The sequence below is a fragment of the Neophocaena asiaeorientalis genome, unplaced genomic scaffold (assembly GCF_003031525.2).
Source record: "Neophocaena asiaeorientalis asiaeorientalis breed wild unplaced genomic scaffold, Neophocaena_asiaeorientalis_V1.1 scaffold165, whole genome shotgun sequence".
NCBI lineage: Eukaryota > Metazoa > Chordata > Mammalia > Artiodactyla > Phocoenidae > Neophocaena > Neophocaena asiaeorientalis.
The window spans coordinates 1,013,718-1,030,449 of record NW_020173918.1 but is presented as its reverse complement, the minus strand read 5'-3'; the positions used below and the strand labels follow the sequence as shown (position 1 = coordinate 1,030,449).

General features: G+C 41.1%; 1 protein-coding gene across 1 annotated transcript in view; it reads left to right on the top strand.

The window, feature by feature from the left end:
* Window positions 1-16,732, top strand: part of GPLD1 (glycosylphosphatidylinositol specific phospholipase D1) — a 64,023-nt gene that overhangs the window by 10,309 nt on the left and 36,982 nt on the right. The window contains exons 2-4 of the mRNA XM_024752022.1: window positions 4,903-4,985; window positions 7,677-7,732; window positions 16,330-16,408. Of these exons, the coding sequence (XP_024607790.1) occupies window positions 4,903-4,985; window positions 7,677-7,732; window positions 16,330-16,408 (218 nt within the window). The remainder of the gene's footprint in view (window positions 1-4,902; window positions 4,986-7,676; window positions 7,733-16,329; window positions 16,409-16,732) is intronic.

The window sequence follows — 16,732 nt, the reverse complement described above, 5'->3', positions numbered from 1 at the left end:
CGGCGGCGGCGGCGCGGACGCGCCGGGTGGCGGCGGACGCGGGCTGAAGGTGGCCGAGACGCGAAGCAGCGCCCTCTCCCCGCGCTCTTCGCTCTGCATCTCCGCGCAGTCTGGACCTTAACCCTGAGCGCCGGGTGGCTTGGCTTCCTGCGCGACCTGGGAAGGGTCGCTGGGAGAGACACCTGAGGAGTGCCGTGCCGTCACCTTTGTCCCTCTCGTTTGTCTAACTTTTCCTTAGCCCCTCAACCGCTGCAAGAGAACCGCTCCCTCTCTCCACCACTCCCCCAAACCGGCATTCCCCCGCCACCGGCATTTGTGCTTGGCCCATGAATATGCTGGTGTCTGCCCCAGCTTCTAAGGACGTGATCACGATTCTTTATTGCCATAGCTCCTGTGCACTCAGGATTTGGGGCGAGGGTTCTCCGAGGGGGTGCAGTGTGGTCCACCGTTCTGCTGCCTGGATGCTTTTCTAAGTGTGTGTGTCTAAGTGTTCTCTCCATTAACTGGGAGCAAGCAGGGGTGCCCATGATATAAGCGCCTTTGGAGACGAACAGACTTGGATCTAAGCTCAGAATCTGTTGTTGGCAAGCTGTGTAACCTTCTACAATTTATTTAACCTCCTTCCTCTCCTTTGTAGAATGGAACAATACCTGCCCCATAGGTTTGTTGTGATTTAACATATGCTCAGTACAGCATTACTCAGTACGTTAAATTCAGCAGTGTTCAAAGCCATGCTAGCTGCCCTGGTTCAAACAACTAGTGAGACTAAAGTTAGGACGCCTACTAATCAGTGGGACCATTTTGTCAAAATCATCAACCAAGGTATAATCACAATTAGACTTGGCCTAAAACCCGGTAAGTAGTAAGGAAGCCTCAACTTCAATGAGGATAAAAATAAAAATAGCAGGCCTATACTCGGAATTTGTGGGTTCAAATGAAGCCTAACTCTAGGCGTTGATTGGATCACTAGTCTCAAAAAACTCCCCTTCTGTATCTCTGCTGAGTGGAGAGTCTCCTGCTGGCTTTTGCAGAGCCTGTGGGCTCTTTACCTTTTCTAGATTTTTATTTGCAAAAGGCCGAGGCGGTACTTTATATTTTGACTTTGGTTTTTGCTGAGTCACTGTCACTCAATCTTGAGTCCGTCACATTTGGCAGAAATGGGAATAGCACTTAATTAAATAGTGTTTAATCTTGTGTGTGAGTGGGTTCACTTTTGGGTTCTGTATTCTATTGAAGGAATTGGGAGGTGAGAGGCAGTCCTGATGGAGACCACAGCTGGTTGGGTATCACATTCGGGACTGGGGAGCTGGTGTGCTTCCACCTACGGCCTGCAGAGAGAGCTCTACGGATAGTTGATTTCTAAGGGTTGGGGAAATCCATTCTGCTGAGCAAAAACTAAGTCCCAGAAAAGTGAAGTCGGCTGTGGCTGCCTCTCTCGATCCAAAATTACTTTTTTTTTTTTTAACTTATTATTTTTTCAAGGTTCTATTTCAAACGGTGCCCACTCTGCCTAGGGCCCATAGGACTTTTAGGGGAACACAAAAATATTGACCTTCTTATAAAATCAGAATAAAAAAATAAGCTTTTACGTTCAGTATTAATAACCTTTATACCAATGCAGATGTAAAATGTGATTTTTTAAAAGTTTATTTTTATGAAGGAAGGGACCCTCCCCCCCCCACCCCAACCAAGGCAAAAGTGCCCAGGGCCTAGGAAATTCACCATGTCCCCTGCCCTTCTCCCCAACTCACTGTTCTGTGCTCTTTGCATAGTTCCCATTTAGGGTGGGAAAAATTCCCTCCTCGTTCCGGGCTTGCTTCTAGGCCCGCCCAGAGCTGGCCAGTTGTGTTCACCAGGGCTTAAAAGGATAAGACCACCAGGTGACAGGGACCTTTCTTCCTTTCCCCTTGGCTTTCCCCTGTCCTCTACCTCTAATTCTCACTTTCTCCATCCTCTCTTCCATTCACTATAAGGGCACTATGATGACAGCAACATATTAGACTGTGCAGAAGCGAGCTGAAATTGTCTGCTTTATCTCAAAAGTTTCTGGACCTCAAAATTGTATCTCATTTAACTGCACAAGGAGACCCACCTTCACTTCAAAAGTCCTACCCTGTGTTGGCTTCATATACCAATCTAAACTGTTATAAAAGGTATATTGCTGTATATCTGAGTGTAAAGTTTTTATTTTTAAATTCAATAAGGAATATAGTTACTCAATAGAAGTCTAAGGTGCATCTTTTAGAAAAGGAACATTTCTTTTGAATGATAATAGTTAACATTCATTAAACACTTACTGTATACCAGTCACTTTTTTTTTTTTTTTTTTTTGGCGGTACGCGGGCGTCTCACCGTTGTGGCCTCTTCCGTTGGGAGCACAGGCTCCGGCCGCGCAGGCTCAGCGGCCATGGCTCACGGGCCCAGCCGCTCGCGGCATGTGGGATCTTCCTGGACCGGGGCACGAACCCGTGTCCCCTGCATCGGCAGGCGGACTCTCAAACACTGCGCCACCAGGGAAGCCCTATACCAGTCTCTTTTAAGCATGTTACCTGTATACTCATCTGATCTTCACGGCAACCCTATATGGTAGGCATTATTATTATCCCCATTTTTATGGATAATTTTATAAGTAAGGAAACTGAGGCAATGAAACTTTTAGTAACTTGCCCAAGGTCACCCTAATAGAAGGTAGCAGAACAGGGACCCAAATGAAACCCAAGGCCTTGTGGCTCTCAAGCCTGTATCTCCCCACTCATTCCTTAATATACCTGCATGTTTACTTCTCAGCTTGTGTCTTTATTTCCAGAAAAGCTCTAAATGGTAGACTCATGATCTCTATTTTATAACAAAACACCTTTATGCATGTTTACTTCTCAGCTTGTGTCTTTATTTCCAGAAAAGCTCTAAATGGTAGACTCATGATCTCTATTTTATAACAAAGCCACCTGTATTAGGGAAAGAGGGCGTGGGGTAGAAAGAAAAACAATTCCATACACCTTTGTCAGGTAGTTTTCTTAATATTGCCAGCTCCATTTTAACTTTCCTTTAAAAGTCATATCTTCATTACAAGCAGCATTGTCCTACAAAGGCCCTATCTCAAAACCATCACACTGTACTGCCTAAGCAAATAATTCCCTCCCATTCTATTACATACCTAAAATTAAGTCATTCTGAATCTTAAACACAAAAAATATATGTAATGAGAAATTTGGCATTAATATGGCTTAGTTACTGAACCCTGAACCCATTTCTTTCTCTGGTGCTTTTTGGATAGGTTTGCTTTATTAAACCTGATTAGATATTGTCTTCAGGCAGTGTTATTTTCCCTGTCGACCCTTTGCAACCCTTTACTGTTATTCATTGAATACTCCTGGGTCTTCTGGGCTTACCAGAGAGCCCTAAGTTATAATTGCCTCCCCCTCTCTTGCAGGCTTTGGAAAGCCCGGAATAACAGGGGAGCAAATTCCGTGGCCTCTGATGGCCAGAGGGGCATGGCAACCTGTACACGTGTGTGTGGGGCGGGCTGGAGGACGTGGGGAGAGCACCTCTGTCTGTGGAGGGGAGACTGCTGGCTCTTCAGCTTCAGGTGGTGGTCACATCACATGGGAATGTCAGTTCATGTAGCCAGTTTGTTGTTTTGCTTTTTTAAAGAGAGCTAGAAATCTAGGTTTCTATGTGGATTTTCCCCATTAAAAAAAAAAAAGTTGGCCTAAATTTATAAAACACCCTATTTGCCAAACAAAACACATCAGCTTATGGCCTCTGACCTACAAACAGGAGCAGCAGGGCTTCATGCCATCAGGGTTGAGGGAGAGCTCTAGGATCCCTTTCCTTGGGGCTTTGCAGATGCAGAGTTAGGGTTACAGAGGAAACTTGGCAGACACCTGAGGGTCTCAAATCATCCCATCTTCTATTCTTCTCTTCCGTTTGGCTAACCTGAGAAGGAATACCGTGTCCTCCCACTCTTTTAAAATCTCCTTTCTTGTTTTTAAGGTATAATATGCATAATTCGAGCTTTAAGATCACCATCATTTCTATGAAGAGTTAAACCTAATGTTTCCCATGGGTTAAGTGCTATAGATTGGATACTTTGTCAGGTGTATTCTGAACCTAGCATTTTCTGAATCCTTCTTTCTTGGTCCTAAATCTGTCTCTCCCCACTTGCCCCTCCACTCCCCACCCACCGACAGTGGTATTGGCATCTTTGTTTGGGCTGCAGGAATCTGACCAGGCAGCAAGCTCTGGATAAGCCCTATAAGAATAGCCAGAGATAAAAAGACCAGGAGTGGCTGCTGTTGTGTAATCAATCCCACACAAGTGTCAGAATTTGTTGCCAGATACTGAAAGAGAAGCTGGTTCCAGCTGATCGTCATAAAAGACTTCCCAGCCCTTGTGGCTTCAGAGGCTAAGGAGACAGGGTAACCAGACGTACGTGTGGAGAGATGCAAGAGAAATCAGCTCTTGTAAGGTGAGGTGGTCCAATATACTGATTATCAATAGAGACAGGTGAGTCTTTTTTTTTTTTTAAAGAAAGCGAAGAATATTTGGAGACAACTTTGCTTGTGTCTCCGTCCAGATTTCATGTTAAAAAGAAATCCAGGGGAAAGCGGGGTCAGAAGATGGGAATGCACCACCTGGAGGCATTTAGATTTCAGTTTATCGCTTTTTTCTTTCCCAGGTGGAGTTTGTTTGCTGTTCTGGTGAAGTTAAACAGTAGTTAAACAGTTGAGTTCACTGGAAAATGATATTATTTTGAAATGAGGCTGGGTTTCCCGTGTCAGTGACCTGCTTAGCGGGAGAGCAGTGGGTCTGGGCCAGGATTTCAGACTCCGTGCTGCCGCAGCTCTGAGCATTTCTCGTCACCATAGGAGCAGGGAGTAATGAGAGCATGTCTGCTTTCAGATTCTGGTCAGGAGTGCTGATTGCACTGGGCTCCCTCTGCCCTAGAAGTTCACCGTGTGGCATTTCAACACACATAGAAATAGGTAAGTGCCGACCCCTTGTCATGGTATTAAGGACAGTATATCTGTCAGAAATGTTAAGGAAGGGATTTAAAGTCTAACGCGTGTATTGATAATGAGTTTCCCTGCTGCACTGAGCCGTGGGGCAGTGGAGAAGAAAAAGCCAGAGATGGAGTCGTCCAGGATTGGGGATTGACTACTGGGGTGAGGTCCATGGAGGAACAGGAAGCCTCTTTGGTCATTGGGTCCCTGGCTGTTTCTCCGCGTGGGGAAATAGGAACTGGATAAACTAGGGGTTCCCATGAAGCAGAAGAACTGACAGAGTGGGAGAGGAGAAAGACGGGTGGAATATGGTAGGAGTGAGGAATTTATGCTTGTTTTTACATTTCCAAGTATATGTAAAGGACCGTGTGTGGCCACGGGAGTGGGTCCCCTGAGTCAAGTGGCTCTAAAGATGGTTGGCTTTAGGGAGGGCAAGGAATGGTCCCTGGCACTAGAAATGCCCAGAATGATGGCAGGATTTGGGGAACACGGGTACAGCAAGCTAGTGCCTATGAGCTCAGGGGCAAAGGCTGAGTTACCTGGATAGAGGTAAATGGTAACACAAAAAGTTGTTTCTTGGACAAAATGTATTTGTAATGTTTTTTAACTCTTTAGATAAAAACAATAACAATATTTTATAGTTATGCTACTTCCAGAAGATTCAAAACAGAGCAAGATTACAAATAAAATATAAAAGTTTATCAATGCAAAACAGACCTAGAATATTGAGCTCAGCTGGGCAAGAACTATATTATCACAGAATTCTATGATCTGAAAGGAACTAGAGGTCACTGAGTCCAGTTCCTTTATTTTACAGCAGAGGAAACTGATCCCAGGGAGTTTTCACAGCTCACTTGTTAGTGACCTGGTCAAGAATTACATATCCTGACAGCTGGTCCAGCGTTCTTTCCATTAAACATCTATTGCTGGGCTTCCCTGGTGGCACAGTGGTTAGGAATCTGCCTGCAATTGCAGGGGACACAGGTTCGAGCCCTGGTCTGGGAAGATTTCACATGCCGCGGAGCAACTAAGCCTGTGCACCACAACTACTGAGCCTGCGCTCTAGACCCCACGAGCCACAACTATTGAAGCCCGCGCACCTAGAGCCTGTGCTCTGCAACAAGAGAAGCCACCGCGATGAGAAGCCCGTGCACCGCAACGAAGAGTAGCCTGCGCTCATGGCAACTAGAGAAAAGCCCACGCGCAGCAACGAAGACCCAATACAGCCAAAAATAAATAAATAAAATAAATTTATTAAGAAACCCAAACATCTATTGCTAAAAGGGAGTCAGGCGACAGTGGAAAAGGAAATTGGACCTAGGTTCTAGTACCAGCTCTGCTGTAAACTACATGGGTGACTCTGAACAATTCACTTTCTCTCTCTTCTTCTTCTGCAAATTGAGGGGGCTGAACTTCTTAATGAATTCTAAATTATTTTGCACATCTAAGTTCTCTGAAAATGAAATTGCTGAAATTATAGCAGTGGGCCAAAGAGGAACAAATATAAGTGGGAATATTCAAGTTTTTAATCTTTGGATTTTAAAAATTAGACATGAAATCTAAAAAATTTTTTAAAATCAGATAATTATGTTTCTTCAGTAGTTGCAAAACAGGTGCTAATAATATGTTAATGTATATTAATCTAATATATGCTCAATATAAAACATGTAATAAAAAATAATAAACATGTTTATGTGGACATAATTGAAGGCAACTCCTAATCTGCACACTGAATATTTTTCTATAAAAGGCGATTAAAACAACACTTATTTACTAATAACAGATTTCATAAATATCCTGGTTCTTGTTTTCACCTCTTATGTAGGGCCTGTGTGGATGGTTGACATTTATGTGAGTTAATTATTAGAATTGGCCTCATTCAGTGATTTGGGTTTATAAATCACTGGAATCCTATATACAGGTTATTTGTGGGCTGTGACCTTGTCTCTCTTATGGTATAAATGCTTATAATATGGTAGTGGCTATATTTTTGTTGTATGAATTAAAAAAAAATTGGATGTGACTTCCAGTAGAAATAAGGTATCACCTCTGAATGTCTCTTCATAATTAGTGTTCGTTGATTCTAAGGGGATTCAGGGTGTGGGCGTGTGGGTGGAGCAGGTGGCTTTTTGAGACTTTTGTCCTTCTGAAGTAGTCCAGTGATGAGGAAACACTTAAGGGACACTGATTCAGTCCATGGTTTAGGCCCTGTATTGTATTTCCTACTTGGGTTTATCTACCCCAGTGGGCTGCAAAATATGGTGATGACAACTTCTGTTTATTGAGTTCCTGCCATGTGTCAGCCGTGAGCTCCTCACTTAGCATTTATTTTCTGTGATTCTCTTAACCTGTAAGGTAGATATTATTTACTTAATTTTACATAGGTGGGAACCGAGGCCTGGAGAGGTTAAGTAACTTACCCAAGGTCATAAGAGCTAGTTAAGCAGAAACTTTAAATCATCATGCAATTTTCATTTGTATTATAACAATATAAATATTGTTTGAATCTAATTATAGCTAATGAAAATTACTAGTACAAAGTTAACTTTTATTTCCCGCTTCCTTGACAGTTACAACCACAAAATTATGTATTTTCCTTTTAAAATGATCTCTAGGAAGTTCTGTTTTCAGTTATAGTTGAATTTAATTGATTTATGTATTTATTTCTCTCAGGTCACAGAGCTCTGGAGTTTCTCCACCTTCAGGATAGGACTGTTAACTACAAAGAGGTAAGAAGTTTGATTTTTTTTTTTTCTTCCTTGGGCATTAACTTTCTCTCATAGGTGACAAACAAAGGTCCTAACAGATATTGAAATAGTAATTTTAAGAGTCATTTATATATCTTTATAAAACATTAATATTTGGGGTTATATGTCTCCTCTAGCACAACTTGAACATATATAATTTAAATAATATCGTTGAAATATTTTCATTATATTAATGATAGTTTGAAAAATATTTGAGAGCATTTAAATTTAAATCTTATTTGTTCTTATAAAGAAAGGTTGCACCTAAGATGAGCCATTTATTTTCCACCACTTATCTCTGTGTGCTGTATAAAAATTGCATCACCGTGAGAAGAAGGAAGTATTTATTGAGAAGTATGCCTTGAGATAATCCTTCCAATTTTTCTGCCTACTGTATTCTTGGTAGGACTAGCTGATGGCTCACCTTTAACCATCCTCAAATTAGTTGAACCCATTCTGGCCCTATACACTATTTCTAGTCCTATAGCTAAATAAAACTTTGTGACAAAGATGATTCTTAAATATTACCTTTGAGAGAAATGGTTAAATTCCCTCGTGACATCAGAATTGGATCAAATTATTTACCAGTGAGTCTTGACAATCCAGTATGGAAATCAGTATGGTTAAAAACAACAACAACAGAACTGAAATCTAGCATCATCTATAAATCACTTTTAGTCATTAGTTTCAACTTCCTTATTCACCAATTTAACAGGCCCTCTAGGGAAAAAAACAGCATTTATATTTGATTGTCATCTTCCTTGACCCTGATAGAAAGTCGACAGGAAAGAGGAGAAGCAAGAATCTAATTCATGGTGTGAACAATCAATCCCGAGCAGAGTGATTTTCTAGTAGAGGCATTCAAGCTCCTGTCACTAACTTATAGCATGTTAAATGGACACACATACTTCCCCTCAGCATTGGTCCTAATCCAAATACTGATGTCATCATTGGAAATGTCCTGAGGACACACACCTCCCCCTTTTACCTTATGAGGACAGTTAGGGATTACTTTACCTTTTATCATGTTGTCAAAAAATTCCTTTTCAAGGATTGGTGATCTATTTTATATCTCCATATGTGGGAATCTTTGGAGTTTCTCTTTCTCCCTACTAAAACCTGCTCTTTGGTGACTGCTGGACTCATTGGTCCAGTTTGGTGAAAGGATAGAGAGGGAGCTTACCCAAAGGATGCCAGACAGACCCCCACAGGCTGGCAGTATCTCAGCAAGCCCTGCACATTCGGGGTCTGAGTTTTGTTGGTTCTGGGATTATCATTTGCTGATACATCCAGAGGTGACTACATTTTAATGACTTTGACTTACCCTAATCAAGTTAATAAGAGACTAATGCATAAAGCTGAGAAAACCAGCTTATTAAGTTATAAGAACTGTAAGAACCAAGTGTACCTCACATTGGTGGTCATTATTGCCCTGATTTTATTCTCTTTCTACAACAATAAACAGAATGTGGTATGTTAACCAGGAAACCAAAACGATGGTATTTGGTTGGTTGCTCTCCTCTCTTTGCTCTGCTCCTCCCTCACTGCCCATAGAATAGATTTCGTCTTTTCTAATTATAAAACTAATAGAAACTCATTGTAAAAAATAAAAAAAAAAATCTTAGAAATAACCAATGTTAACATTTTGCTTTAAATCATGCCAGGCATTTTCTCTGCATTTATTAGCACTTTCTCTCTTTTTTTAAATTACACATTATTTTGTAAACTTGCCTTTTTTGTCATTTACCATATCAGAGATATAGTCATATATCTGTTCATGTCCATATCAATAGACATCTTCAGAATAATTTTAAACCATTACATACTTTTCTGTACCATAATTCATTTAACCAGTTCCTTATGTTAACTTTTTATTTTGAAATAATTTAAAACTGATAGAAAAGTTGAAAAAATTAGACAAATAATTCTTGTATGCCTTTTACCCAATTTCCCCAGTTGTCGATAACTTATCCTATTTGCCTTTTGAGCCTCTGTATACGTATTGATTTTCCCCTGAGCCATTTGAGAGTTAGTTGCTGACGTGGTAATCATTACCCTTCAACACACCCTTGTGTACAGTAATTCCCCTCATCCTCGGGGGATACATCCCAAGACTTTCAGTGGATGCCTGAAACCGTGGATAGTACCGAACCTCATATATACTGCATTTTCCTATACATATATTCATACTTATGATAGAAAGCTTAATTTATGAATTAGGCACAGTAAGAGAAACTACAATGACTAATAATAAAGTAGAACAATTATAACAGTATACTATAATAAAATTATGTGAATATGGTCTTTCTATCAAAATATTGTACAAATTTAATGTCTTTTCCATTTTATCTAAGCACTTAATCACACACTGTGGCTGTAACTTTTACAGTTTGAGGTGCAGCAGCAAAATTCACACAAATTTCCTTTTCCTTCTTCACAATTTCATGGCTAGAAGGTTTGTTCTTACTGTACAGTAGTTCTTCCTGTATATCTTGCTGTATATCAAACTCATCATACACTTTCTTTCCTTATTAAGTCTACAGTGTTCACCTTTTCACTTAAAGGAAGCACTTTACAGCTTCTCTTCAGCATATCCAAATTGCCAGCATCATTATTCTTGTGCTTTGGGGCCATTTTTTTTTTTTGGTTTGGGGGCCTTTTTTTTTTTTTTTTTTGCGGTACGCGAGCCTCTCACTGTTGTGGCCCCTCCCGCTGCGGAGCACAGGCTCCGGACGCGCAGGGTCAGCAGCCATGGCTCACGGGCCCAGCCGCTCCGCGGCATGTGGGATCTTCCCAGACCGCGGCACGAACCCGTGTCCCCTACATCGGCAGGCGTACTCTCAACCACTGCGCCACCAGGAAAGCCCTGGGGCCATTATTGAGAAAGATAAGAGCTACTTGAACCCAAGCACTGCGCTACCTTGATAGTAGATCTAATAGTGGAGACAAATGGGCAGGATACACTGGACAAAGGGATGATTCACGTTCCAGGCAGACAGAGCAGGATGGCTCGAGATTTCATCGTGATACTCAGAATGGCGCCCAATTTTAAAACTATGAATTTTTTATTTCTGGAATTTTCCATTTAATATTTTTGAACCATGGGTAACTGAAACCAAGGAAAGCAAAACCATGGATAAGGAGGGACTATATTTCCTAAAAACAAGGACACCATGTATATACATATATATAACTACTATATGTATCTATATAACAACAGTATAATAATCACAATCAGGAAATCAACATTGAAATAACACTATCACCCAATCCTCAGGCTCTTACAAATTTCACCAGTTGTCTCAATATACTTTATGGTTCCAGGAGCATGTGTTTAGTTGTCTGATCTCCTCCAACATGTAACAGTTCCTCAGGCCTACCTTGTCTTTATTGTCCTCAATAGTTTGAAAAAGTACAGTCTAGTAACTCCGTAGAATGCACCTTCATTTGGTTTTGTCTGATGGTTCCTCGTGATCAGACTCTCCTGCAGGTTATTTTTGGGCAGAAATATTATAGACCATTGAAGTGATGCTGTATTCTTCTCATTGCCTCTTACCAGAAGGCACATGATGTCAACTTGTACCATTTCTGAACTTTTATTTCAGCTATTGTATTTTTCAGTTCTATAATTTCCATTCAGTTCTTTATATCTTCTATTTCTTTGACTTTTGTTTGTTTCAACTGTGTTCGTAATTGTTCACTGAAGGATTTTTATGATGGCTGCTTTAAAATATTTGGCAGATAATTGGAAACATTCTGCCATCTCAATGCTGGCATCTACTGATTATCTCTTTTCATTCCTTTTGACATCTTTCTAGTTCTTGGTATGATGAGTGATCTTTGATTGAAACCTGGACATCTTAGGTATTAGGTTATGAGACTCTGGATCTTATTTAAACTTCCTGTTTTAGTTGTCTTCTTCTGATACCACTCCGGTCGGGGAAGGGGTCAGGGGACAATGCCTCCTGACTGCCAGCTGGGGTTAGAATTCAAGGCTCCCCACTGGGCCTGCCCTGATGCCTCTCTGGCCAGGAGGGGTAGGAGTGCCTAATTGCCACTCCTCACCATGGCCTCTACTGATGTCAGAAGGCAGAGGTGGCCTCTTATTGCTGGCTGGAGGTGGATGTCCTGACTTCTCCTGGGCTTTTTCTGACACTGCCCCCCTCCCCAGTGGGGATGTGGAGAGATTCCTTGTTACTGCCAGCTGGGATTGGATGCCTAGGCTCTCCTCATGGTCTCACTGACATCAAAGGGTAGGGGTAGGGGGCAGGATGGGAGGGATGAAAGTCCTGGCTCCCTCCTTAGCCTTTTCTGATACCACTGAAGTTGGGGTGCTGGGGCACCTTACCGCAGCCTGGTGAGGGGACAAGTCTAGGCTCCCCACTAGACCTTAGTTGGTGGTGAGGAAGGGTGGGACCACAGGTTTTTCTGTGATGTTTACCTGGAGGAGAAAGGTTATTGTGTAGAAGTCCTCTGTCTTGCTAGGCTGTCCGTTTCCTGATTCTCTGGCTAGAGAGAGCAGGCTTTTGTTGTGGCATTGTTTTGTTCTGTCTCTACCCATTGGAGTTTCTTGGTGGCTGGCTTTTCCATTATCCAGTTTGGGATATATGAAGTAAAAAGAAAATCCACAGAACTCACCACAGTGTTATTCTTCAGGTCCTGAGTTTCTTAGCCAATCTGCATACTTATCTCCACCTTTAGTCATCTTATATTCGTTCTGAATACAATGCCCAGGGTTTGAGTTGTATTTAGCAAGAAGAATAGGGAAAAGTACACCCACTTCTGGAAGCAGAAGTCCTATTGATGTTAATTTTATCACTTGGTTAAGATGGTGTCTGCCACATTTTTATATTGGAAAGTTAATAAATATTTTCTACTTTTTAAATTAATTAGTAAGTAAATATTTTGTGAGGAGATATATTGAAGTAATGTAAATATCCTGTTTCTCCTCAAACTTTTTAGCATCCATTGCTTATTCTTGCCTGAAATAATTTTGATTGTTGCCAAATTGTTTATCTGATTCCATCATTCCTTCTACATTTATTAGTTAGCATTCTGCTGTAAGGTAGAGCTTTTCCTTATTCCCCATTTATCTATTTCTTTATATTAGTATACAGTCATGGATTCCTATTTTATTCAGTGGTTTATATCACATTACTAACATTATTTATCTGGATGCTCAAACTGTCCCAGATTTCACTTGAAGTTGGCTTTTGTGTCTGTCTGTTTACCTATTTAAAACCCTGAGTTCACACAAAAACATCTCCAGTTCAACCCATCAGCACAGGATTTATTCTAGCTTTCTCCATGTGTGTATCTGTAGCTCCTTTCTCCAACAGTGAGAAACCTGGCCTCCATCATCCTCAATATATATTCTTACACGCTAGATCTCCTTGTATGTGATCCATTACCTGGCAAATCCCTTCAGCCCTGGCCCTGCTAGTCTAATCCCCTTGGCCCAGAAACAAATAAAAATAAAGAAGGAAAAAACAGGGAAGATATACATGACCAAGAAAGGGTTAATATCCTTAATTGTTCATGTATTTCATTGAAATTTCTTTATATTCAGATTTGGAAATGGATTCACTTTTATGGTCTATTTTTTTAAATTATTTTTTCATTTTTGCCAATTTCATATGTGAAAATGGTATTTTGTTATTGGTTTAATAGACATTTAAACGATTGATTTACTATTAATGAGGTTAAATATATTTCAAGTGTCTATTGACTATTTCTATTGCCTCTTCTGTGAATTGCCTATGTCTTTTTTTTTTTTTTCATAAATTTATTTTATTTTTGGCTGCTTTGGGTCTTTGTTGCTGCGTGCGAACTTTCTCTAATTGGGGCGAGCGGGGGCTGTTTTTCATGGCGGTGCGCGGGCTTCTCACTGCGGTGGCTTCTCTTTGTTTCGGAGTATGGGCTCTAGGCATGTGGGCTTCAGTAGCTGTGGTACATGGGCTTAGTTTGCTCCACAGCATGTGGGATCTTCCAGGACCAGGGCTCAAACCCATGTCGCCTGCATTGGCAGGAGGATTCTTAACCACTGCGCCACCAGGGAAGTCCTTCCCTGTGTATTTTGCTCATTTTTCTATTACGATACTAATCTTGATGTGGAAAATGGCTTATTTATTAAAGACAGTAGCCTGTCATGTGTCAAGTGATTCTTGTGGTTATTTATTTTTCTCTTAAATTTGTTTCTGATGCTTTTAACCATGCAGAAACATTTAAATTTTTGTGTAGTTAAGTGCGTCAGCTTTTGTGGTTTCTGCCTGTATGTTTTCCTTAGAAATATCATTCCCACCCTGAGATTAAACAAATATTCACTTAAGATGTGTCTTGTTAATTTCATGGCTCTATTTTTGACATTTAACTCTCTAATTCATCTTGTATCATTTTGACATAAAGCATGATAGTGATCCAGTGACCTGTTGTTGGTAATGTCAACTTCAAGTCAGCGTCACCTAGGCTAAGTATGGATTCCCTGCAAAAATGGAATACTCATTGCCGTGGGATTGTGCTAACACAATTGTTGATTACTACTCCGTCCTTTATTCATCTCTATCATGCATTAAATTATTATCTATGCTTGAGTCTGTTTCTTTACTCTTCTGTTTCATTGATCTGTCTCTTTTGGTTCTGATATCATACTGTTTTAATTTCTGTAGCTTAAAAATACATTTTTATATCTGAAGGATACCTCTTCCCTCTGTACTTTTTTTCCCCCCTAGCAGTTTCTTGACTATTTTTCTGACACCTTTACTTTTAAAAATTTACTTTAGAATTATTTTTCCCTGTTAAATGACACAGCCTCACTGGGAGATGCAGATTCAACAAGTCTTAATGCATATAAAGTGAAAAACAGTGGCTGGAAGGTAAATATTCAATAAGGTTAATTATTACTTTTAAGTGGCAAAAGTCCAACTCCAGCTATCTTTAGAAAAGAAGGAGACTTTATGGGTTCATGTAACTGATAGACCTGGGAAAGAGCTGGACCAAGAGGTCTAGATGTTGTTCTCTCTCCTAGTGGAAGACACTGGCCATCCAGGACTCAACCTCTAAGTTTAAAATCCCCGGTGAGAGGAAGGTATCTTCCCCACAGCTCTAGCTGAGAAGTCTTGGGGAAAGTTCTAGCTGAACTAGCTTCCATCAAATGTGCAGCTCTGAGCCAAGCACTGTAGTGGGAGTGGATATGCTGGCCTTGTACCCCTATGGTCAGCCTTACTGATCAGTATGGAAGAGATTCTATCTTTAGAAGACTGGGGATGAGACACTGCTTGAAAAAGCAAAAACAAAAAGTAGATGATACTATATTTCCTTATGTTTTAAGTTCTTTGAGGTACTTCTCTGTTGCTTTCATACATAGCCTATGTTATTAGTAAGTCTCTACTGAAAAATTAAGAAGTTGGAGTGCCAGACTTCTACTTTGCCCATGGTGTCAGAGTTCATTTGCAGATCATGGAAACCCTTCTGGCTAGCGTATGCTGAGAGGGGCATAAGACCATGTATTAGGGGATTCAGTGCTGATAAACTGTGAGAAATGGAGGAGCGAGCTCTAAGCTGAGTGTCCAGAATGGATTCCCAGGAAAACACGCAGAACTGGCCTGCCAGGACCACCATGCAATCAGACAGCCACTGTCCCATTCACTAGCTCCACGTCCAGCTGTCTCCTGTGTGGTTTGGAAAGGAAGAAGCCACCACCTTGACTGTTGGCTCTGGGGTCTCATCACCTCAGCCACCCTCCATACTAGCAAAATAGATGCCCTGCACTCTGCCTGTGATCACCTGGGCCCCCTCCACCTTTGCTGCGGAAAGGCCAAGCACTTCCTTGCTGGCTGAAGGAGCAAAAGAGGGAGAAGTGGGCTCCTCGGTAGAGGCTGGGAAATGTACTCTTCGTTTTCTAGACTGGCGTGCATCTGGGCACAGCCATCAGGGGGTCGGAATGGGATGGAGTGAGCCAGGCCACCAAGGAAGAATGCTGAAAAGAACACCTCTACCACTGACTTGTACGTCATTTTAATGGGGGAAGGATATTTTTTAACTCTCCAAAAGCTTATAATCTTAACCTTTAACTTATAAAGGATATAATCTTACTCTAAAGCACAGGTAGCAACTCTAAACATGTGTGTGTGTGTGTGTGTATATATATATATATATACACATATATATGTACATATGTCTATTTTTCTCATTTCACTGATTGTCACTAGATCATTGAAAATTTTTACCACACACCAGTTCTGGGTCAGTGAAATAGCCTTGGGGAAATCCTGCTCTAGTGGGTGGGCAGAAAAAGTGGAAGGAGATAAAATTCAAACAGGTGATTTTTGCTACTACTTAATCAGCCTGTCTGCTTTTGGTAGGAAAGAACTTGAAGTTCTACGTGGCAGGGTGCTGTTTGGATTATACATGAATTTTTATAATTTCTTTGTCTACGCCTTCCTTCCTGCACTCCTTCCTTCCATCACCCCCTGCCCCGCCATCACATTGTTCTAACTTCCCATACTTGGAGATTGACTGGGCCTGCTTTTCCCAGACTGTTGACACTTGCCCTCTAATCTCTATATTTTCCTGCTCCCCAGCTGTTACTTGAACACCAGGATGCATATCAGGCTGGAACCGTGTTTCCTGACGCCTTTTACCCCAGAATCTGCGAAAGAGGTAAGCGAAAGATTTATAGACCAAATGATGTCACTTTTCCTTGGGTGATAGGAATAGCTAGGACTCAAAAAAATATAAAATAGCACATTATATTTTCTACTATTGTTGATCAATGACTTAGGTGCATTTTCCATTTAACCAAAGCTTACCTGCTTAAGCATAGAAATTCTGAAAGCTTTATTCTAAGCACCCTGACTTGCTTTCCTGCTTCATGGCAGTAAGAGAAAACATTTTGAAAGAAATCAAAAGGCCTGAGTTTTTGTTCCTTCTATGTTGTCTGTTAGCATGTGACCTTGAAAAAGTCACTTCCATGCTGAGTCTCAG